At 35.9% G+C, this 23,658-nt stretch overlaps 1 protein-coding gene and 1 long non-coding RNA gene across 2 annotated transcripts; one reads left to right on the forward strand and one right to left on the reverse strand.

Moving 5' to 3' along the window:
• Positions 1-10,066: 10,066 nt before the first annotated feature.
• Positions 10,067-15,704, reverse strand: LOC144437510 (uncharacterized). Its single transcript, XR_013481017.1, has 3 exons — positions 15,054-15,704; positions 12,625-12,686; positions 10,067-10,441 (listed from the first exon to the last, which is right to left on the reverse strand). It is a non-coding gene; the product is annotated as an uncharacterized LOC144437510 (long non-coding RNA).
• Positions 15,705-21,486: 5,782 nt separating this feature from the next.
• On the forward strand, positions 21,487-22,308 carry LOC144437913 (uncharacterized). Its single transcript, XM_078126945.1, has one exon. It carries the CDS (start codon positions 21,487-21,489, stop codon positions 22,306-22,308), a length of 822 nt encoding a protein of 273 aa, XP_077983071.1.
• The last annotated feature ends 1,350 nt before the right edge of the window (positions 22,309-23,658 follow it).

A 23,658-nucleotide genomic window follows, 5' to 3' on the forward strand; every position in this document is an offset into this window, starting at 1 on the left:
ACTCTGTATATCACCCTTCCTTTCAAATAAAGTACCGTTAGGCTTTACACATTCACTTAATTGAGAAAGCAGACTTCATCAACCCTTCTTTAGCATTTCATTTCACCCCATACAGCTAAAAGACATCGGAAAGTCAAACAGAAGGAAACCTTTTGAATGTCAATTTACTGCAATACTGCCTTCATTGATCCACCAATAAACCGGATTATGTGAAGTTAATATAAGGAGAAGAAGGGTATGACTGTGTGCAACATTTGAGGAAAGGCCATCAAATTAGTCTGTTCAGTTTCTGGAAAGAATATATTGATTGTCACTTTCCGATTAACCCCTTTGATTGAATAGACAACTGTTTAGTTCAAAGTGTATGTTTTTTGAAGTAATATAAATTTAATATTTATTTCTGACTTTACAATAAAAGTGCAATAGTAATTTCATACATTGGCTAAGAGATCGATATCGCAGTCTGTTTTTTTCACTAGTGGAACGACACTCGTACGTGTTTGTGTTACCAAGTACTCAAACAATTCTTTTTACATCGATCTCAGTTTTCGTGCCAGTTTTTACACCAATTATCATCACTGTAGGCATATTTATCGATTTTCATTTAAACAAAAAATCCCATTATGAAGAAGTATCCACACGTAAGTGCAGTGTTCACTATGTGTAGTTACTGTTGATTACAAAATAATCCACATTGACTTTAAGTTTATGATCAGGACTATATATGAAAAAGAACAAGTGCCAAGACACTTTCAAACTTTCAATTCCGCCATCTTGAATATCTCGAATGATGCATTGTGGGAATTCGATGATACCCATGTCAGTAAATGTTGTAAACTATCTTGTCATATCGTTTGTAATCGCAAATAATCTAACCCTTGTTACCCTGGCACCTGCTAGAGGGGCCCTGCCGATTGCTCAGAATAGGTTTCACGGTAACTGCAAATGACCCACAGTCCTTTGCGTCTGCGAAAACCCCAATTTGGATTTCACGTTCCCCTGTGGATGAAAGCATGTGATTCGACCTGTATTACTATTATCCACTGAACTAAAACCTCCCACGATTGTGGCACTTGGCGCATAACTGTGTTACGAATAAACAGTCAACTTTGAAGTCTATTGAACCTACAGGCTTCTCAGAGTCTTATTTAAATCAGAATTTTTGGTCCGGATGTCAATCGTAGCTGGATAGAAATGAATCAAAGAAAGCAAGTCATGCTTGTGTAATCTGTATGCCTAACTGGTAGACTTCAAGAATGAATAAGAACAGATTACTCCGTTTTGTTTTGTATTATATCCCCCTCTCTATGTATAAACTGTAATCCAATCATACTGAAATAGCCATCAGTTATACTACACGTCTAAAGACACAGTAATGCGATACAAGGCAAGTCAAGGATTATATTGCAAACTTTACTTATATATATTAGCTTTGTATTGTTAAACCTTAGATGATTAAACTGCGTTATTTGCAGGTAGCTTTACACTGAAATATATAATTAGTGTGTTATTCAGTTTGTCACCGTTCGATTCAGATAAGTACCACGAGCGGTTTCATTATATATATATATATATATATATATATATATATATATATATATATATATATATATATATATATATATATATATATATATATATATATATATATATATATATATATATATATAGGTCATATACATAGACATGTCTACAGTTACAAATAATTAAGGTATTAAGGTATATGGTATCAAAGACTGATTGGACAGACTAGGTAGTCTCTAATTTGTCATTCTACACGTGTCAGCCTTTAGTAATATATATATATATATATATATATATATATATATATATATATATATATATATATATATATATATATATATATATATTACTAAAGGCTGACACGATCTGTCTGTCTGTCTCCGTGTCTGTATGTTTACATCTATCGATCTATCGATCTATCTATCTATCTATCTATCTATCTATCTATCTATCTATCTATCTATCTATCTATCTATCTATCTATCTATCTATCTATCCATCCATCCATCGACCTACCTACCTACTTATCTATCTATCTATCTATCTATCTATCTATCTATCTATCTATCTATCTATCTATCTATCTATCTATCTATCTATCTATCTATCTATCTATCTATCTATCTATCTATCTATCTATCTATCTATCTATCTATCTATCTATCTATCTATCTATCGAGAAAAAACTGAATTGCAGAGAAAATCATTTTACTAGAAGCCTTAATAAAACCATTACTATCGGTCAGACTTTCAAGTAGCTCAAACAAGTCGGTGAAATTACGTGACGAGATTGCACAACTACACATCCCTTGATTAGCTTCCTTTCAATATATTGCTGTATCTTACACGGTATCATTTTGCCCTTAAAAGCGTATCAATAATTGGTCCCTGTGTGTTGTGTCAGGACGTCGTTGAGTAACGTACGTTTATTATACTGAAATAAAGTTGTTAGACAGACAGCCTATCTCGGCTTATATTAAGTCAGGAGGAAGAAATGGATACAGCATTGACAGTAAATAATTCATCGTGAGATTTTAAAACTGATATGGATTTAGCGCAGATCGATTTTGTCAGAGATTTTGTGATTTCATCTTATCTTTGTATGTACTATGAGATTTTTTATCTGATTATACCGTTCTAATATTTATTTGGTCATAGGTCATATACATAGACCTGTCTACAGTTATAAATAATTAAGGTATATGGTATCAAAGACTGATTGGACAGATTAGGTAGTCTCTAATTTGGCATTCTACACGTATCAGCCTTTAGTAATTTACACGGACATAAGGACTAAATACAGGTGGTTGACTGCCTCGCTGATGAACAGCCGGTTATATTGCTTAACAGACTAAATGGCTGTCGTCATAAATGTATGAATGAATTAGTGAATGAATGTACGTACGTACGTGTAGCTGAGTGATTGACTGACTGACAGACAGACTGACTGACTGACTGACTGACTGACTGACTGACTGACTGATTTAATGAATGAGTGAAACCTCACTGACTCATCACCCACTGGCCCGCCGCCCGGCTGACTAATTAACTGACAGACAGACAGACTGACTGATTGACTGATTGAGTGACTCACTTGGAAACTCCCAAACTGACTGACTTTATGTATGTATGTATGTATGTATGTATGTATGTATGTATGTATGTATGTATGTATGTATGTATGTATGTATGTATGTATGTATGTATGTACACGTATAACCGTTTATATAATTATATCACGCGCGGTTTTGTTCCATTATATTTAGAAATGTTCGGGTTTTGACCTGGCATTTCTGTGTCTCACCAATTTTTTCCTTTAAAAAAGAATATTTATTCGAAACGTCGGATTTAACAGCTATATATACGGACTGGTTTATTAGTTCCTTATGCATTTCTATGTATGTATGTATGTATGTATGTATGTATGTATGTATGTATGTATGTATGTATGTATGTATGTATGTATGTATGTATGTATGTTGAATATCTGACTGACAGACTAGCTGACAAACCAACTGACTGACTGACTGACTGACTGACTGACTAACTAACTAACTATTTCGCTAACTGACAGATTGACTGGCTGGCTGACCGACTGACTGACTGACTGATTGACTGACTGACTGACTGACTTGCTCCATCAGTCGTCCACTTACTCCCTAATCAGCCGACCCACACTATTCGATAGTTATCAAAACAGTTAGTAGCACTAATGTTGTTTTTGATTTTAAGTTTATCAAAATCTCTAAATATAAACCCCTCGCAGTTGTTGTATCTATCACATTTCTTTAAGTTAATCCAATGGATCAGAAAGGATCTCCAAGTTCTTGTTCATGTTGAATGAAAGGGGTGACATGAATACAAATGTCAATGTCAATGTCACTGTCACAGTCTCGCAGTAAATACCGGATTTGCTGTCCACCTGCACATGTTGTAGGTACACATGCGTTCATTCTAAGCTTGTAATTTTAATGACCTTTGGTATTGCAATGTGTTAAACTATCTCTAGTTTGTGAGTGTGTTTGGGGTAGATGGGGGGGGGGGTGTTGGTGGCCTGTATAACATATTTAAATAAAAGTAAAAGGAAGGAATTGTCGCAGGCAGGATCTTCTATGAAATACGAAGTCTGTGATGCAGCGTATCCCATTTGTTACTTGATTTATTTCCACCCATCAAAATGTGGTGTTACACCATAACTTACGTTTGATATAATCCTCTCTCTATACTGGCCGAGGTATACTTTCTAAGTCAGTCGAGAAATGCAGGTATTTTCATAAAGTTTGGGTTCTGATTTCATGATTTCACATCACGTCACATCACGTCACATCACATCACATCACATCACATCACATCACATTCATTTCGCTCGATTGCCAAGAAAGACCAATTTGAAAGTGAAAACTCGGGTTCACCTCTATTGTTCTTTGAATTGTACCACTGTTGCCTTATGGGTCTTAGCAGATATTAGATGTACATTGACTCTTCATGGCTTCTAACTGCTCATTTCTTTCTGATAAATAGTCATGTATATACATTGTTCATCTAATAAATATTCATGTATGCATGTACTCATTCACTAAGACCCATTTGGCAACAGACATTGAAAAATAAAAAATTGCAATTGTGTGTCTATGCACTCACAGGACAAATACATACACCAACATGGCAAATGAATGTACCATCATGGCAAATATATGCACTATATTGCAAACATGTGCATCCATATGACAAAAATATGCATGCACATGGCAAATAGATGCACCTATATAGCAAATATATGCATCCCGATAACACAAATAGGCACCATATGGCAAATATATGCATACACATGGCAGATATATGCATCCATATCATGGCAAATATATGCACTCGTACTTTCAAATCACTTTGCCGTATCGATCGAGAATATGCAAATTGATTTTTAATGGATAACGAAATAAGAATAGAAACCATATGACTTGAATATTGCAATGCCATTGGAATCCATTTTCATAATGTGCATAACATTTACTGTTTTCGTTTTGGTGTAAAATAACAGTAGGCGTTCTCTTTTTTATTGCGTTCTACACAAAGTCATTTCTTTGAAAGGACGTCGTCTCAAAAGGAGTATAGCACGTCATTGCATGGAAATTGTCGAGGATTTGTGGTTCAATCTGAAGATGAAATATCCTTGAGGTAACGACAAATTGGAAAGATGTCCTAAAGACTCTTTCTGTAATTGAGCCGTAATACGGTCGTATTTTAAATCTACTACAGTCAATAGGTCAGGTTTAGAATACCCTAAAGTACATTGGTATTGGTCTGTAAATCCTCTTATTTTCTTGTGTGTGAATCTTTGCAATCAAAGACATCTATCTATATTATATTACTATTCTGCAAATTACCCCGGAGTGTTTTGAGTTTGATGTGTAGAGACAAAATGTCATTTGAAGAGTAAACGAAAATAAATCTACATACCATTGCAGCTCCCACTTCTAAGTATTTTATCTGGTCAAAAAATTTTACCAGTGGCAGGATTTTAGCATTTTCCTTGTTGGACCGACAATTTATCAGTCAGTGTGAGTATACTCCCCTTGGCACAAACTGATAGAAACGCCAAGGGCGATCTATTATGTTTATTCAAAGACAGTGGTTGTCTATCAGAACATGGACTGACAAAGTCACACCCTTGTCAGCACTGTCAACAGATATTTCAAAGTCCGGCTACTAGCAAACCTTTGTCCACATATGATAAAAGCAAACAGGAATTAAATAAAGAGCTGCACTGGTTGAAGTAAATCAGTGGTTCCTACATAGAACGTCAAATTTAGAATTGACGAAAGGAGTCAATTAAAAAACTGACTACGTGTGCTGTTTTGGCAAAGTTTAGTCGTCTGGAATATTTGTATGGGCAAAGCGATAGAGTAATATAGTGATATGATATAGTGAGTGTTTACAACATTGCGACATGTAAATCATTTGGCCTTGTCAGTCTCAAATGAAATATTAAAGGTGATATACACTTATTGATAAGGAGTCTCCGAGTCTGCCACCTTTGTCGACACTTCATAAAACTCCTTGATGCAGAATATTAACTTATTTATAATGTCTTCGGGAAGTCTGTACTCTTGATATTTGCGCCGGAAAAATCTATCAAAAACCGTCAATATTTTTTTCCCTAAATGCTGGAAATCAATATTTATATTAAACACACATTAACGCATTGTTATGGTGACAGATTTTGGGTTGAACGAACTCTGATCAAACTGTGTCGATGTTGAGGTAACTTTCCCGAAAGAAGGAAACAGGTTATAAATCTTCAAAAACAACAAGTTGATTTTAGTTGAAAATGTCAGTATAAATGCAAGACAGGAAGACGAATACCAACATTCGCAAGTTTTATGGATTCATCACGCATAACTAGGTGTATAGCCAAACCTAACGCTCTATAGTAAGTAACGTTTCCCATCTCTGCATTGCCAGGAATGTAGAAAGCACGGAGACTGCATACTTTCAGAACAATTGACTCAACGTCACGAATACGATGATCAGAGGGAGACCCAGGTGCAGTGGAAAATACGAGGTTGCGTGTTCTTCTTAATTGTCTCAGTTCACATTGTATTTAGAGACTACGTCCATATATGTTTATATACTAAGTATCTTAAAGGGGTACAAGCTGGGTTTATACATTTCTGGGCATAAGGTTTTTGGTGCACATACTCGCAGTATTCTACCTACCTACTGAAGCAGACGACACTTTCAATTTACTGAACTCAAGCCTGTTATTAATAAGCTATAACTTACAAACGATCAACTTTTTCGAACAATGACAGAAAACAATTGTAATGTCATGCATTGACAATAATATTATACTGCAATGATAGTGCAATCTAGGTTTTTTATGTAAGTATCAAGTTAAAAAGTCAGCTTGTGTGACTTTAATCAGATGCGTGGTATGGTTTGATAGATGTTGTCGAGCCAAACGTTGATGCAATTACAAATGAGATTAAGATGTCACTCACTTAAAAAAACTGCTTACGGATAAAAGAAACTCGGTATGAATTTTAAAGATTTTGACCTCTATATATCTAGCGGCGTTAACATTTTACTCCACACTTTATCAATTTAAAAATATTTGATTTTGATTTATTTTCTTTCCTTCTGCCATTTGAATCGACAACCATCACACGCAAATTCCCCCCTCGACGTACTGCTGGAGGTGAGTTACGCTAGTGTAACAACGGCTTCTCTGCTGGTGGTACAACAGTGAAGAACTACACTGATGGTCTGCTGCATGCCTCTTCTGCAGGTACATCGCTTGACCTCGATGATGTAACGCTAGTGTACATACACCGATGTAACACTAGGGGAGACGTAACACTGATTTCTCATCTAGTGGTACTGCGGTGTAGATCTCCACTGACGTTCAGCTGCATGTCTCTTCTGCAGGTACAGCGTATGCATGCTCGTCAGTGTAACGCGAGTGTACACACTCCGATGTAACACCGTTGTGAGTTACGCTAACGTAACAGTAATATTGTACATCGATGTACTGCTGTAGGTGAAGTACTTCGAAAGTTACACCGCTCCAATGTTAGATGTACTCCGGTGTACATCACCGAGAGTACTTTCGATGTTACACGGGCAAGTTGACTGCCGACGTACCACCCTCCCTGACGTCACGTACTGACAACAAGTCGCGCGACCGTCCAGACGTCAGGCGACAACCATTTTGTCACATGTCAGACGACGGCAAATACTCTTGTAATTTTCACCGCGTTGTCTACAAAATACGGGACAAACTACTTATTTTTGGCTTACATAAAGAGAGAAAGTTTAGCGGCATACAAGAGTGGTAACGTTATGTGAAACACCCTCCGAAATTATAGTGAGATGCATGTCCGAATGCCTGAAGACAGAAAAGGTGAAAGTGAAGATTTTATTAACAATGTACGCCACTCTGATGTCAGATATTATCACAAAATGACTACAAAGTTATACAATGTCAAGAGTCAAGACAGCGAAATGTTACATGTATTTCAAAGGTTAGTTTATTGTTTATTTCGTATGTCATGAACTGGTAAAAAGGGCAAACATTACACTTGGTGTTTGAACAGTAATGGGTAGCTCGAGTGAATCTTTGGTTCACTCTTGTCGACCGTCTGTTGTGTTAAAGTGGAGACAATTCACATTTACTATGATATATATAGGCAAGAGAACATGATATATCCAAGAAATGAGTACCCTTTATTGATATTCAACCATAGACATAGATGTAGCATGATTCCCAAACACCCTAAATGGGAAGGGGTTTGTTGCTTCATTTTTTAAACTCTCCCTTCCACACACACTCAATACTTTTATTAACATGCCTTTTGGTCTGGCCTTACTAATCACTGTTGGTTGAAATATAATGCCAAGTGTAGTTGAATGTATAAACCAGGATATATTATATAGAATAGAATAGAATCTTTATTGCATCTTAAAACTACATTCATCTGTGACAGTGTTTGGTGCCAGAACTAATACATGCATAAACTAGAGTAATATCAATATGGTTTATACTCTTTAGTGAAGCTGCTAAACATATTAATAATTACAGAAACTTGACAGAAGAACAACAATTTAAAGAAATAATGAGCAACAAAACTCTAATTATCGCACTTGGAAAATATATCAAACTTAGTAATATAAAAAGGGAGCACCACCTACAAAATACTCATAATATATAATTTGAAATGTCTAATTACCCTTCATTATTATTTTTTCATTAATATTATGTTTCAACTCGTTGAATAGTTATTGTTGTTGTTTTGTTTTGTTTTGTAGTCTTTATTATGATATGTAATGTTACTTTTGAAAAGCCTATAAGTGTTATTATTATGATTTTTTTTCCCCCCAATTTTATTTTATTTGTACCTTTAACAAATCCCCAGGGTTTTGTTACGTGTAATCAATCAATAAATAAATATACAATGAACGTTAGGTTAGATAAATGTTATGTATTATTGTATATGTTTCCTTATATATTTATTAGATGTTTATGTTTCTCAACAGGAAAGAATTGCCTTGCTTATTTAGATAATCACATTAAATGTTGTTTAAAAAAACAAAATAACAAAAAACATACAATACATTTTTACTGAGAATACTAGCATTAATATTGCCACACACCTACACATCCATGACATTCAGGTATTTGTCCAATCTCTGAGGTCAAATGAAAGTAATTTCTCTTTAACAACACACTTATCTGTGATGATTAGGAATCCATTCTAACTAAGAGTTTTTAATCACTGCCTCTAACTTAATTACCATGTTATTATGCACAGTGGAGTCATGATGGGTGAATGGTTAGTGTGACCGCCTTGGAATCTACAGGTTGCAGGTTTGAGCCCTGTCGCTGCCTGCTGTTTGTTTCTGAGTGGCTAAAGTCCTTGGGCAAGATTTGAACCACAACTGTGCCTCAGTCAACCCAACTGTATAATTGGGGACCTGGTAGGATGTAGGTTGCAATGTGAAGGCTTTAATCCTATGCGCTTAAATGTGGAAAAGCGCTATATAAGAACCCAACATTATTATTACTATTATTATGTAAGCATAATATTTGAATATGGGACAAGCTCACAAGATTTAAATTTAAATATAAATTTCTTCCTCACAGAAAACTTGATGATCCAGCTATATGATGTGAGAACAACAAACAAATAAAGAAAACTAGGTGAGAATAATTTTATCTTGATGCATTTCTGTAATGCTGGGGAATCAGAAAATTCATGTTCACCAATCATGCATAGCACTCTAAAACAGAGTTCTAGGTTGGAAGAGGCTTGTTGTATACTGGGGCTGAGCATTACTAGATTTCCAGGTTGTAATCAGGTATCATATCTGAAATATTCACCACTAGAGAAGTATCTAAGAAGTATGTTATTTTATACTTACCAATAAAAAGTATAAAATCACATTATTAACAACAGAATTCACACTGTTAATACAGAGAGGTAACCATTTCAAGAATCTGCCCAAGCAATCAAGTATTTTTTTTGTTTTATTACTGTTTATTTTTCTCTCATAGAACAAAAAACATTTATAAGTACCAGGTATTACATTCGCATCAACCACTTTCATAATTTTTAATATAGTACATAAATAATGTGTATGAATCTTATTTGAGTAAAATGATATTCTGGTGCAATGATTTAGTCAGAAACTTGAAAAAATCTTGACAGATGTTGTCATGCACTGTCTGGTAAATACATATCTCATTCTGACATATATGAGTACAAATGTCCACTGTTCTGCCATGTTTGTTCCAGTTCAATATTATTAGGTTTAAATTAATGTCCTTGTCTTCTTCTACATTTTGTCATCTTTTCTATTTGAAACAAGATGTAGCTGCTGCCATAGCTGTAGCTTTGAAAGTTTTTCCAGTCACTAACTGCAACAAAAGAGTTTTAATTTATCATTACATTTTACAAAAAATTCCTTGAATAGACTGTGTTAGTAGAAGGTTTCACATGAAGGCACAGTTTTAAAAAGTCTCACCAATACACAGTCTCTCATAAAGTTAGTGTTTATTGGGGCAGTTATTTGTAAATGTAATGTCCAAATATGGTATATTCATCCACAGACAAGTGACTTATCATCGCAGGAAGCTACTTATACTCTGTTTACATCTCTATAACAGTTGGGGTTCACTGATTGGATGAACAACTTTTTGTGCTTATTAAAGGAATTTGACCAGATATGGTTTAGTTAAACACCACATTGGCATCTAGACTGCTGCCAGGTATCATGAACTGACAGACTAACACTTGGCAATGACCATAAAAGGTGTGTGCCATTTAAAATGATAATGTCTTTATATTGATCAATATGTAAAGATGTTCCTATAAAAACAAAGTTGAACACAATCACAATAGCATAGTGTAGTGTAGTCATTAGTCAATCATAGCACAGTATAGAACAGTTCAGTAGGGTATGGTACAGTACTGTACAGTGCAATACAATACAGTATAGCATAGCTATAGTATAGTATAGTATAGTATGGTATGGTATGGTATAGTATGGTATAGTATAGTATAGTATAGTATGGTATGGTATGGTATGGTATAGTATGGTATGGTATGGTATAGTATAGTATAGTATAGTATAGTATAGTATGGTATGGTATGGTATAGTATAGTATAGTATAGTATAGTATAGTATAGTATAGTATGGTATAGTATATTATGGTACAGTACAGTACAGTACAGTACAGTACAGTACAGTATAGTATAGTATAGTATAGTATAGAATAGTATAGTATGATATAGTACAGTATGGTACAGTACATTACAGTACAGTATAGTATAGTATAGTATAGTATAGTATAGTGTAGTATGGTATAGTACAGTACAGTATAGTATAGTATATATATAGTATATAGTATAGTGTAGTATAGTACCGGTATAAGTATAGTATAGTATAAGTATGGTATAGTATAGAACAGTATAGTACAGTACAGTACAGTACAGTACAGTACAGTATAGTATAGTATAGTATAGTATAGTATAGTATAGTATAGTATAGTACAGTACAGTACAGTATAGTATAGTATAGTATTGTATTGTATAGAATATTATGGTACAGCGCAATGCAGTAGAGAAATCTGTGATCGTGGGGATGTAGATGTAAGGACAGTTTGCAAACATTTAGGTGTAAGGAAACATCATGGTGAATATTTTGGTGTATGAACACATTGCGGCAAGCATTTAGCTGTAGTGAAAGTGAGCAAATGTAATACCGTGGAGCTATTGTACTTCTTGTCGCAGTGTAGTCAAACATGTATTAAAGAACTGCTATAACAATTAATGCTCATTGTGTTGTGATCCACATATTTTTTCAACATTAGTTCTTAATGTTTATCCATTAATTTTATAAATTATTTATTTTATGCCATTCACAGGTATCAAGTGAAACTTGAGATAGGGGAGCTGAGGAAAAAACAATTGATACTGTTTAGAATGGGAGAAATAAATCAAACAAGGTAAATATATGACAAGTCTAGTTGTAAATTGGTCACGTAAGAGAATTTCATACTACATTTTGGGAAATAGTTTCTGCATTTGTGAACAACATCATTGTGTGGACAAATTTTAGGAAAATAACACCCTAGAAAATTCAGACATTTTTGTAGACTTTGCTTTCGGGAGAGTCAGTCATATCATACTTTCACATCACAAAAGTTTCACATTTTTGCAAAGAAACACCAATTTGAATCTTACTTCACATGTTCATTGTTCTGTGATGCCTCATGGGAGTCAACAAACATGCACATACATTTGATGAACAAGTAAATATTCATGACACCTTCGTACTTATTACTTTAAAAAAGTCATGAGTATTTATTGTTTATCTAATATTGTTTGTTAACTCTGATGAGGCAATACAATAATTGTGAAACAAGTTAGTTTGGCATTTCTTGGCAATCTTGTGAAACCCAAACCCAAAGTTTTATGAAAATGGCCTTATTACCTGGAGTGGTTATTCCCTTTTAAAGAATTTCCTGTGATTAAAAAACTGTCAAATGATATTTTTATAAGAATGTGGAGGTGTCATAACAACTATGAAGCATATTACCTGGAATACACATTTAGTTCAGTATCAACAAAGTTGGCATTTAATCAGGAGTGTTTATCAATCTACAGGAACAAACAAGAAGAAATGACACTGAAATGAGAAACTAGTAGTAAACAATGTGGATATACAAACAGTCAGATACACAAACTAAATGTAGACAAAAAACACTCAAACTATTTCTTAGAACAGAAAGATTTGGGAACCATGTACAACAAAAAGGAAAATATATGGTATGACCATCAAGTGTCCAACACATTAATAAATGTTCAACACATAATTTTGGTGGGGAACTACAAATAAAATTCACTTTAGATAAAACTCAGATAGATTTACCTGCTTGCTGTCATTAAGAAAAGCATTGATGTATAGGAAATGTCTTGACTTACTTAATGTTAAGTGTGACTGTCTAGAGGTACATATTTTAATCCTTATTCAATATGATATTATGTTTTATGTCATCAATATCATAATAATAGAAGAATCTATAACACTTGATACTATCTTGATTGATAATTCATTGTCAGTAAAGTTGGAATGTTCTTTCTTTTAACAGATCAGGTATGTCAAATTGGTTGGTGCTTTTGGATTTTACGAAGATAAACAAACAGGCCTTAGACTACCTCTTACAGATTGGCTAGGTGTGAGAGAGTCAAACTGATGAAGACAATCACCTCAAAAGAGCCTGTCACTGTCAACCGTACATATTTCAAACCCCTAAGACTCTAATACCTGTTGCAGTCATAAATAATTTTGTTAACTGACTACAGTTTATGAATGTACACATGTAGACAGTGATACTTTATTTGTTTGTGACTGGCATGAAATGTATGTCTGTGCATAGGTTATCATTCCCACAAATCTTTGTCACAATATATATGTGTATCAAATTTGTGTTGTTACACATACATGTCAAAAACAGTGGAAAAATCTCGTTAGTCTTCATTAGTCAAGAAGTTTGAAAACTTCAAGTTATTGTTACTGATTAAAGTGTATGACATCAATAAGCAATACTTCATAAATATAAATTATGGTACACAGTTTAGCCTAGAGACTTATCATCTCCACAATATAATGTTGAAAGTTTTTTGATATACATGTAATACACCAAATCAAGTCCCCACATTATGTAGTTCGATGTATCACTACTGATTATAGCTTAATGTATTTGGGTTCATACTCTCCTGAGTTTATATGTACATAGACAAAGAGTATTATGAAAGAAAGGCTTGAAATTAAAAAAATACTGTTTACAGTACTATTGTTGTGAAAGAATCTGTGAAACATTTCTTGAATGATGGATTATGATCATCACAACTTGTCACTGAACAAAGTGAACTTTTCAAAATGTAACTACATGTATGGTACAATGTGCTGTCGTCTGTTAATGGTACATTGTATAGCCAGAGAACTTTTTTATTTTATTTTACTACACCTATACAATTAGTCATATTAACGTATTGTGATATCTTCAGAAAATAATTTTGAAAGCAAAGTATTTTTTAAAAACGAAAATTTAGTGCAGACTTTTACAACTTTGTATGAATCTCAAAGGGGCACAGACAGAGTTTAGACAGTTTTTACTTTGGTTAGTAATAAAAAATACTTGACATAAAACCATGGCTAAACTTATCAAGTATAGTGTTTACAACTATTCATGTAGCCATGATATGTCACTTTTTGCCAACCATCCAACTCATGTGTTGTTCATGTAATGACAGGGATTTCCTCAGATTTGTTTTTGATATGTACCAACAATTATATCATCAAATCTTTTTTATATTATACATTTAAATACCAGGATTGAGTTATATCAGTATCAAGTAATGAATGAGTGTGCTTCAGTAGGTTGAATACAACATGTAACACTTCGTAGGCAACAAAAAACTGCATCCAAAAACCGTCTTAACTCAGCCTGTGCCCCTTTAAGCCTACCTTGGGTAGATTTTAGTAAAAAATAATTAGCATACAAGCGTAATATGACAATATCACATTATCAAATCCGTTTTTTGTTGCATATATGTTGATGTATATATACATTTACAGTTTACACAGTCAAACTTGCTACATGTTCAAAACTGTAATTTGAAGAGAAAGAATGAACATGCGAGATTGTGAAATAAAATAGTTCAATGTGAGATAAAAAAAAAAACGACAACACATTGGTGACTATGGTGATTTATGAGAACACTTGATTTTGTGCATGTAATGATATTTATCAGATGTATTGTTATTAAAATATCAAAAAATTGGTAACTTTTCAAATCAAATTTAGAAATATGAAGTGTCTTTACTAATTGGTAGACAAAGTTTTATGATGTAACATTCAGTGACTTTTGTGAAAATGCTATCTATATAAATTGCATCTACTGATCTAGAATAAATATTGTCACTTTGAGTTTGATTGACATGTGTAAGTTTGTGTGTCTTACCTTTGAGCGTTTACACTTATATATATGCCATGGCCCCAGGTACAAACACATATACTTGAGTTTTGTGTTGCTTTTATCCAAGATCAAAACTAGGTATACGTGTAAAACAATGTTTGTAGCACATTTTCTGAGACCATGATGTAGAAACGATCGAGTATGGCAGAACAGCTGATGAACGTTGACCTGTACGGTATACGTGTAGCAGACGTCGACTCACATGAAGATCGTACTTGGATCCGGAGATAAGCCACAGCCAGAGTGATGTATAATTCTGACCTACTAAACAAAAAATAATCGTCCCTGCCCCCAAAATATGAGGTTTTGAACCCCCAAAACCGGCCAAAACCCCCCGTATAACCCCTTCTCAAACTGAGGAATTGTGGGTAATTTTCGAGGTCAGGGGTCCACAGTAACACTCGCGGTACGGCGAAGGTACACTAGTGGTACGCCACGCGCAGTAACAGAGCAGAGAGTTACGCTACGTAACTCCAACTCTCAGTTACGGAACGGAGTGTACTGCCGATGTAACTCTCTACACTGAGTAACTCGGCGGAGTGTACTTCTGAAAGATCTAGGTATACCCTTGTACCAGAGAAGCGAGTAACAGCGAAGGTACACGGGAGTACATCTAGAGTTACGCTTGTGGGGAATTTGCGTGTGCAGTGTCAACTGAAGACAGCAGAATGGTCTCCCTCGGGGGCGTCACGCCTATGTCTGAAGAAATCCTAAGTAACACACGTGCACAACAGTGGGAAAATATATTGACACAAAAGTTGTACTGATCAGCACAATAAGCTATACATGAATGTATACATTCTTTTATTTGATTTAATAAACCAAGTTTTAAAATCGACATGTACATATATGTGTGCCCATTTTATTTCCTTTCAGATTACATGCAGATTACATCTTTGAACAATGACAGTTGCAACCGAGAGCGAACGAGAGTGACATCGTGAACATCAGTTTGAAAATATACATTTGGGCAAATCTACAAGGAAAGCGTTCATATTATGAGAGTTTGCTTTCATTTCTCGACAGTCGAATTTATTCGACACAAGATCTATTGTCTGATTCCTGATATCGTACACAGCGGTGTAATCTGTTGCTACTCTGTAGAGGGCGCTATTCACAAACAGATATCGTGTTCCTGCAGTTGTCATTCTGTCAAATTTATCATTACGAATAACGTCCATCCACTTGACCTGACCAAGGTCACCGTCGTACCTCAAAATATTCAAGGAAAGTCCTTCCCCTGTTAAATTCTCGATGCTAGTAATTTTCTTGTATTCTGGTATCAGTACATGCGCTGTGTCACTGTCGCTGACTATAGCGCACCACAAGGGATTTCGAACGGCAGGCAGGGGAATTGGAGTCGACCATTTATCAAGGTGGGGGTCATATTCTACCACTGACATATCATCGAAAGGGGACTCAAAAAGAACCAGCAATTTATCCCGGCAAGCCGTGACCAAGTAGTCCGAATATTGCAGTGATAATTCATCAACGGGAAAATCTGGAACTGGCGCTGTCTCTTCCCACTGATCTTTCTTCGGATCATACCGATGATGAATACCTAACCCGAACACGAAAACGAATCCAGCCGCAGCAGTAAAACGAATGTACGCCAAATCTTCAATTTCAATATTGAATGTGTACGGTTTAAATGTTGACCATTCACCTATTTTGCAGTTATACCGCAATGCTTTGTCGTAAACTACGCGTTTTGTAGATGTACTTGCATCGTTATAAACTGAACCACCTATCACGTAAATGAAATGTTCCAGGCATGTGAGCAAAATTTTCGAGTTTGGTCGGCTGAAAATGGCGGGAAGTTTGGTCAGTTCTTTCCATTTCTTCTCGTTGCTGCAAAGGTAGCGGATGTGTGGATCGTACGCGTCTACTGTAACAGTTTCAGTTTCATTACCAGTGCTTGTCTGACTTCCGTCGATGCAAACTGCAACTATCGCTTTTGTCTTCGCAAAAGGTAATTGTCGGATTGCCGTACGTTCTTCCTCCGTTAATTGCTGCTCAAAGTCGGCTGTCTCCTTCACCTGTAGGTAATGGCTACTAATAAACTGTAGAACCAAGCTTCTTAATGGATCACAATTGTACTTGTGTGCGATTTGGGCAAAAGTGGTCCAATTACTTAGTGTAATATTTCCCCAAAGTGCTGTAAACACACCTCGCATTTGTAGGAAATCTGCCGCAGCGACTGTTTCTTCCAACAAACTTTCATTAAATTCGAGTTTTCCATTCTCGATGTAGCTAAACAAAATACTTGCAGCGTTGACTGTTGGAATCGACCCCTTCAGCTGAATTGTGTCGTCAAAATCTTCCCGCCAATTTCCAGACAGCATCAATCGAAAGTAGTCACTTGCAGACACAAGAGGGCGCCAAGAGACGTGGAATAGTTCGTCTTTCACCCGAATATGGATTTTCGTGTTTTCACAAAAAATGGCATCTTCAGTGTTAGTATTCACCTTCATTTTTTACAGAGACGGAAAAAAGCGTTGTTTTAACCAGCTCTGCCCTAGCTGTATCAAAGTAACAATGCTTGTGAGGAAATATATATGAACACTTCTCGTGTGTACGTACGGCCTTATTCCCTTATCATTTGTAACACACGAACTGACTTCCTGTTGTGAAAAAATAATAAAAAGAGACAGGTCAGATGTAGGACATTAAGTAGTGATATAATGCGTTTTCTCTAACACTGAATGTATTTAGTCAAATCAATTAGTTTACTCTCCAATCTGGTTAAGTTCCGTAAAATCGCCGTAATAATAATAATAGTAATGTTAGTTTTTATAGCGCTTTCCCACCCTGTGCTCAAAATTCTCCCTAATCTGCGGACCTATAATATCATCAACTCCATTGGGAGCATACAATTCAAGCATTCACAATGCAACCTCTATCCTACCTGATCCCCAAATATACAGCTGGGTTGACAGCGGCACAATCATGGTTCAAATCTTACCCCAAGAACTTTTAGTCATTCAGAAACAAACGGAATTGGCGAGGCTCAAACCCACAGTCCTACTGTTTCCAAGCCGACCACTCTAAATATATATCAATCATCATGATTCCATTAATATAAATACTGTAGCGTTGATTAAGAGCTTGCGATGGTCGGTATTCGTGGTGCCCTTTTAACCACAGACAATGAAATATTTCTTGTTTGTGTTCAAACATAAAGAAAACGAGCCTCGTTGGGGCTACCACTTCCTAATATAAATGAATGGAATGGAATCGTCCCTTCCGGTATTTCCCAAACCTAATTTAATAAATATTATACCCGGTATATTATTTTCTAATTTAACCCAACATGCAGTCTAATTTTAGACCTGGCAGACTACATGTATGTAATTAATGATTACAACCGACCCCGTGCAATATAAACTAAAAACAGGTCGTTGTAGCATGCATAAAAGTCAATGAATATTGATATGGCGTTCATTTGAAAAGACCATTAATTACTAGCTGCACTACGTAATTTCTGCCGCTTTTATTACAGTGTCTATACATTGAGAGTTACTGTAGCCGACCTAATTATAGTACCGGCCCTTTGTTCAGCGTCAGTGTTGATACGAACCGATAAAACACACAGAGAATATCAATCTGGTACTCTATCTGTCTCACTTAAAAATGACTAATTGCGATAAATAACAAATTTTGTCACGGTCTGTAAACGTAACATTAAACAGGAAACACACAAATTTCGAGAAAATGACCGTAATGATGATTTTATATACGGACAAATGCAATTTTATTATATTTCACTGACTATAATGGTATCTATTGTTATGCAAATGATGTATTGATTGTGGGTAATGTTACACTACTGCACAATGTACATGTGTTACACAGTATATAACGAGAAATGAGGGCCGTTTTGAGTGAAATTCGATAAATTAGTGTCATCATTTCTACAAAGTAAGAGTCAACTCACCGTATCAGCAGGCCTATTCTTGTAAATGACTCTGTTGGAAATATTGATTATTCCAGGCAAACATTATCGCGTTGAAATATAATTGGAAAGAGTAATACTGTATTGCACTGAATGATAATGGTGGATGCATTTTATGTCAAATTATGATAACATGACGTCACAACTGGGTTGTCGTTAGAGGGCGCTTGAACTTTCGTTTGCCTTATATGCCTTTGCACACCGTACCAACAAGGACAAGACACCATGGCAGTGGGGAGTGGTGGGATGTGGCATCGGTAGCAACGGTGGGATGTCAAACTCACAAAGTAATGCAAAGTCAGATAACACAATCATATGAGTCAAAGTAAAATTGTACTTTCCCCTAACTACATTTTTGTTAAATGTGGCCCTCTCTGAGTTCGGATTTGTGAAACGTTGCCCCTCCGGCCCCTAAGTTTCCCAGCCCCTCTTATAATTAGTGAAGGCTCCCTAACTGATTAAATTTGATGAACCCAGACTGTTGCTTATCTGTACAATGTAGTCACCTTTACCAAACACACCCCGATGAAATTCTAAACAAATTTAGGGTTTTCTGCTGACAAGTCTCTATCAATATTTACACCTTTCCTATACGAAGACGAGTTCAGGTTTGAGAGCGCCCCCATGCTGTAAGGTTGTTCATAAGTCACATGATCCAAAAGTCTTGCACACTGTACTGAGGCTGGAGTCCAATACATTTACAATTACGTACAGGTTCCGGAATACAGGTAGGTAGAAGTGAGTGAATATCCCCGTATCATGCTCATTTTAAATGAAATAATAATCGACATGAAATTTAAAAAAAAATGCAATATCAGAGTGAATGTGAAAAAGTACGTATTGTAAAGTTAAAAGCGTTTTTGTTTGTCTTCGCCCTGTCCTATGTGTCGACGTGTTTGTGTTTCTGAGGCATAGCAAGGGCATACCAGGGCATGACCCCGTGTACCAGGTAGCGTTGCATGAATAAGCACCTTTCTCAGTAGGTACAGTAAGTCACATCGTATTGACATTATCACAAGAATCCTATTTTTTAGAGTAGCTAACTGAATATTTACATATTGGCCAAAGTAATATATGTGATGTATCATGCTGTAAGTATATGAAACAGTCCTACACCCGAGTTAAATTGTAACCCATGGACTATCTGATATTTTAGCATCCACCCAAGTTGATTGACACTGCAATTGACCTTTCAGCAACCAGTAACAAAATAAGTGTGTAAGTAAACACAGGAAAATTTGGGCGTCTAAATCTCAAAGTTCCATTTTACCATACCCCCGAACTTTTCCTGTGTTGATGTACATGCTTATTTTGTTACTGATTACTGATAGGTCAATGGCAGTGTTAATCAACTTGGGTGGGTGCTAAAATAAAATTTAACTCCTCCCCACCCTCGATAAACTGTTTGATATACTTTTAAAAACCTGTAGATCTCGATATACAATCTGTAACTTGACCCAATTTTCAGCAACAGTAACTGTACGTGAGAAACATACATAAAACACAGACAAACACACTACGTATGTGCAAAAACAGAGTCACCACGTCCTGAAAGATTAAAGAGGGGGGCGTGTGTATAGGACTGAGGCATCATGTGAATATTTGTAAACTTGAAAAATTGTATCTTAATAACATGGGAGACAGGAGCAATACTAGTACGCACGAAGATTTACACATGTTTTTGACTGTTTTCGTTTTCAATGAATATTGCAATACATTTGAGTGTATTTTACTCCCAATAATTGTCTTTTGCTATTTCCGGTTGGGGTACACGACTCGTAAAGTGTTGTAATTAATTACTTTGCTACGCATCTATCTCTTTTGTAACCCTTGTCGTCTATCTTATGGAAGAAGGTCAGAAGGGTCCTACATAAAAATAAAACATGTGTAATCCCATATTTTCCTTTCAATCATTGTGATTTTGTTACCTGGTAAACCTGGGAGGGGGGGGGGAATACTCGGATACGTTTTAGACAAGGATGTGCAGCCCAGGTTCTAAACATTGACCCATTTCTGAGGACATTTTTTTCTGTGGGCATGGGTGAGGGGCGAAATGCTAGACACATGCTAGACACTCGTCGGACGCGATTTTTGTTTACTTTTTGAAAGCGGTTGTACCTTTTATCCAGGAAATTGAGAAAATTCTTAAGCATGGAATATGTATACTTACCTATTGAACCCGTGAGTATGGAATATTCAGATGAAAAGTTGACCCATGTACTCGAAAAGTGACCCATTCGGGTGGCACTTACCAGTGTACCTTTCTATAACCGTGAGGATATGAATATAAAAACACTTTATGCTGATTGATATATTATAATGTTAAAAACACTTTATTTTTTTCAGATAAAAACATCATTGAAACATCATACCTCTTTATCTTCCTGACTGAGGACATCAATTAATCCTACACAACCACATTATTGTACACAGTCGGTCGACCAAATGATCGACACCTCAGCCATGACCACTGAAGATGTGTTGCCTACAACGAGGGTAATTTTATGGTCGCATGCAAGAGCAAGATCAACGGCTTTTGAGTTAGCAATTGCATCTGATGAAAGTATCAAGATCTTCCATGAAGAGTTTGTCACAGCGCATTACCATGGAGAGGAACGACAGAGTGACATGTTGATAAAGAATTCTGAAATGGGCCAGGTTTTGAAGGACTACAAGTACGGAGATGTCAGAACACGCCTCGAAAAGTCATATTCTGGAAAGACAGCGGTGTTTGTTAAGGATGCAGCTAGAGCACTAGGAGGCAGGGATCATTACAAGTATATTCCAAGAGGTTATATTAACACGTTTCTTGTCCGAAATCCCCGTGCTGCTATCCTGTCAACTTACAGATCAGCAAAAGCATTACAAGCTGACACAGATAAAGATACTTGGATTGACCTCATCAAAGGTGCTGGGAGCTTGAAACCCATTTATCAGCTTTACAAGTACATTACAGAGGAATGCCAACAACAACCTATCATTATAGATTCAGAAGATCTGGCCAATTCACCAAAGGAAACACTGCAGAAATACTGCCAGGCGACCGGGATCACATTCAAGGAATCCTTCCTTAACTGGAAACCAAGGAATTTCGGACATTTCCCTGAACATCAAAGGGAAGACACTAAGATCATGGCAGCTTTTCATGAAAACGCAGTACATAGTTCATGCTTTCAACCTTCATCGGATCAACACATCGACCTGTCAGAATTACCTGAGGAGCTGCAAAAATGGAGTGAAACAAATGTGCCTCTTTATGAGGAAATGATTCGTCAAAAACTATAAAAAAAAAATAACGTTGAATTTGAGCCTGTTGAATAAGTCACCGAACGTGTAGAAAGTTCCACGTATAGCTCAGCTTTTCTCAGATTCATTTTTAACTGTTGATTGAAGAAACAAGGAAAGGCTGTTTCAAAACTGTCAACAGCACATATATGATCTTATGCTCCGTTTACCATATCACTGTATTTTGTATTTGGTGCATATCTTGAGACAAAGTCGACCATTGAAATCAAGTGTGAGTTGTCTATATCGAAACTAACTTAAACAAAATCATTTCTAACTACTGATTAATATTTTAATCTGAAAGGATTATGGGTCTCCTAAATTTGGTCCATTTTTTGAGCTTATGCGTAAGTCTAGAGCACAGTTCAAGAGGCAATTTGCACTATGTGAAAAGGCGGAAAAAGAAATGCGAGCAAACGCCTTAGCCGAAAAGTTAAAGAGTGACCCCCAAAGGCTTAATACTGGAAAGAGATAGCTAAGCGTAACGGTAAAACACCAGCTCCATCATCTGCGGGTGGTCATTCTGGTGATGCTGAGGTGGTAAATATGTGGAAAAGCCATTATGAGACTAGTCTGACAAAAACTGGTATAGATTTTACACCTATTATTTCTGATATTAAACTCTGCGATGACATGTTTGTGCATCAAGAAGAAATTAGTGACCTAATTAAGAACCTTAAAACAGGTGCATCATCGGGTATTGATGGCATTACACCCGAGCATCTGAAGTACGCCCCTTCCAGAGTCTGTGTTCTTTTGTCCCTTTGTTTCTCGGTTATTTTAATTCATGGTGTTGTTCCTAAACAATTAATGACTACGGTTTTAGTTTCAATTCCAAAAAGTCCAGGTGGAGATATTTGTGACAAATCTAATTATCGCCCTGTTGCTGTTGCATCAACAGCCTCTAAACTGCTTGAGAGAGTTTGGCTAAATCGCTGTTCACCAGTTCGGGTTTAAACCAGGGCATGGTACTGATATGTCAATCTTTGTTCTGAGAGAAATTTTAAATCATTATAAACATCGTAATACTCCCGTTTTCATCACTTTCATGGATGCATCTAAAGCGTTTAATTATGTTCGTCATGATATTCTTTTCAATAAATTATTAGACAGAGGGGCCAAACCTTACTTAATTAAGAATTTGGAGTAAGCGTCCATTTTTATGTATTTTGCCTGTTGTTTGTTTTGCTATGGATTATTTTCTATAATCTGAAATAAAGTGACAATACTACTAATAATAATAATATTTGGCATAGGCTGAAATTTAATAAATGGTCTCTTCCTAACAGTGTCCATCTAAAGGTATACAATGTAGTTCAAGACGCGTGAACAACACTTTTCCCAGCAAGA

Source organism: Glandiceps talaboti, chromosome 7 (genome assembly GCF_964340395.1).
Source record: "Glandiceps talaboti chromosome 7, keGlaTala1.1, whole genome shotgun sequence".
Classification (NCBI taxonomy): Eukaryota; Metazoa; Hemichordata; class Enteropneusta; family Spengelidae; genus Glandiceps; species Glandiceps talaboti.

Coding starts and splice junctions, on each gene's coding strand:
- LOC144437913 (XM_078126945.1), top strand. CDS start 21,487: ATGACCACTGAAGATGTGTTGCCTACAACGAGGGTAATTTTATGGTCG.